Source organism: Halyomorpha halys, unplaced genomic scaffold, assembly GCF_000696795.3.
Source record: "Halyomorpha halys isolate HHAL.00 unplaced genomic scaffold, Hhal_1.1 Scaffold723.1, whole genome shotgun sequence".
NCBI classification, from domain to species: Eukaryota; Metazoa; Arthropoda; class Insecta; order Hemiptera; family Pentatomidae; genus Halyomorpha; species Halyomorpha halys.
The window spans coordinates 973,171-975,326 of NW_027110197.1; the positions used below are offsets into that span (position 1 = coordinate 973,171).

The following is a 2,156-nucleotide window of genomic DNA, read 5'->3' on the forward strand; positions in this document are numbered from 1 at the left end:
ATTTTTTTTTATACACTTACATAAAGATAATAAAAGACAGAAAAAGTGCAATTCGACTGAAGTCGATTAAATTGTTGAATCATAGTTTCGTAAGTAGCTGCAGAGTAAGATAAAGAGTCACTTTTCAGTATTTCGTTTTACAGTTTGAATGCCGGTCGATGAATAATTTCGGGCAATTTGTCCAATTAATAATATAACTTTTAAAAAAAAAAAAAAAAAAAAAAATGAAGTTCATATGCGGAAATAAATGGATGAAATAATCTGGAGAGTTATAGAAGTTCCCATAGCTAGAACGGGTAAGTTGCCAATAACTAACTAAAGTAATTATAGAAAAATCACCGAATCGAATTGTCAGTTCTCCTAAAGCTTATTGCATTAGGAGTGTGTACTCACCAACCAAACATGACTAGGTCTTGTTTGATAGAAAAAATATATTTAGATTTATTGTATCTATTCAAGAGAACAGTATTTTGGGAGAAGAAAAGAACACGAAGTATTTAGAGACGCAGTGATTTCAAGAAGTTCTTTATTGAACTTCCAGCTTAGCGAAAATTGAGTTATGAGCAGGCTTATCTTAAGCAGTCGATATCAAGTATATTAAATTAGATTATACCTCACAAATATTAGGTAATCAATCTGTTTTTTTGATAATTGTATTGCAAATCTGATAGTATACCGATTCCCCCTTGCTTATCATGTTCATGATTTATAAGTCCACTTTCCCTGAGCGTTCATTAAAAGTTTAAGGTAGAGAAAAACTGATACTACCTCTATTTCATCTTCTTCATAGTATAGTTAAACATTTTCCTTTAATCTTCCTGCCTTTAGAAGCTTACTTTTGTTAGTTTTGAGGAGCATATACTTTCTGCGTTCCATTCCGTTACGGTCTGCTGCAACTTCTCTACGTAATCCGCAAGGAGAATTATGTCATCTGCATAAAGAAAGAGTTGGATCACCAATTGTTGCTATTACGCCCATGAATAGCAACATCCTTAGTCTTCCTCGAGATCTTCTTCCATCAGGGACGTAGTCCACGGGCTTTATTGGGTACTGGTCACCTTCCATTCTGACTACCACTTCAGCTGGGGAGCGTAGACGACCTCCTTCATCCATAGGACCCCTATTTCTTCCCCAATCCTTCTGAGGAACCTCATCTCTGTTGCACTCAGTCTACTCTTCTGTTTATCTGTTAATATTCAACATTCAACTCCATTTAGGATTATAGGCATGTATATTTGAAGATGTCACTTTTCTGTCTATTTCTCTTTCCAACCACTGAATTGCAAATCTGGTAGTAGACCGATTCCTACTTGCTTATCATGTTCATGATTTTTTAGTCCACTTTCCCTGACCGTTCAATGACTCCTAATTGGATCAAGGATGTCTATATCCTTTTATGTACGTGGTTATTCAGAACGTAAAGTAGCTTACATACATAAAAAAAATAAACAATATATTTTTAATTCTACAAAAAATAATGGAAAATCAAAATATTCTATCAAATATCTATAAGATACCAATTTAATTTTTCCTTGGTCTTGAGATGTCTATTTAATGAAGCATTAACTTATATTTATTTTTTTTAAATAGTATAGTTTTTTTAGTATTTGTTTTCGGATTTATAGAGTATCGCAAGTTAGTAACGATTTGTTATCAACTCCAGGTCATTGCGATTTTTCATTGTCATGAACGTTCAACGAAATGGTAGGTTCTTAATAATTCAATATTTCTTGATAAAATAATAAATAAATATATGACACATACTTCTTTATCTTCTCTTCCATAAGCTCGTCCAGTAACTTGTAAAACAGTGGAGGAGTAAGTTTAGGTAACGGGGAAAGCCCTGGAGATGAAAATATCTCCAATCGAAACTCAGGTTTTTGAGCTAGGAATCCATACTGTTGATAAAAAAAGGAAATTGTAAGTGTTTAATATATATATATTTTTAGGGTAACTTTAAATAAAATATAGTGAGCCATTGATTAATGTATTAAACAAAAAGAAACCACCATTTATATATAATTGAAACAATTAACATTAATCATCTGGTTTTTCCGTATTATTCAATTCAAAGCAGTTACCACCTTCCGCATGTTTTTATAGGGCTTTTTGAATAAAATGTTTTATAAATAAATTTTATAAATAAAATTTTTTAA

General features: G+C 31.8%; 1 protein-coding gene across 1 annotated transcript in view; it reads right to left on the reverse strand.

Moving 5' to 3' along the window:
• Positions 1-1,764: 1,764 nt before the first annotated feature.
• LOC106685663 (uncharacterized) overlaps positions 1,765-2,156 on the reverse strand; it is a gene marked incomplete at its 3' end in the record, with an annotated part of 7,417 nt that continues 7,025 nt past the window's right edge. Inside the window, 1 exon segment of the mRNA XM_014428470.3 lies at positions 1,765-1,898. Coding sequence (XP_014283956.3) covers positions 1,765-1,898 — 134 coding nt within the window.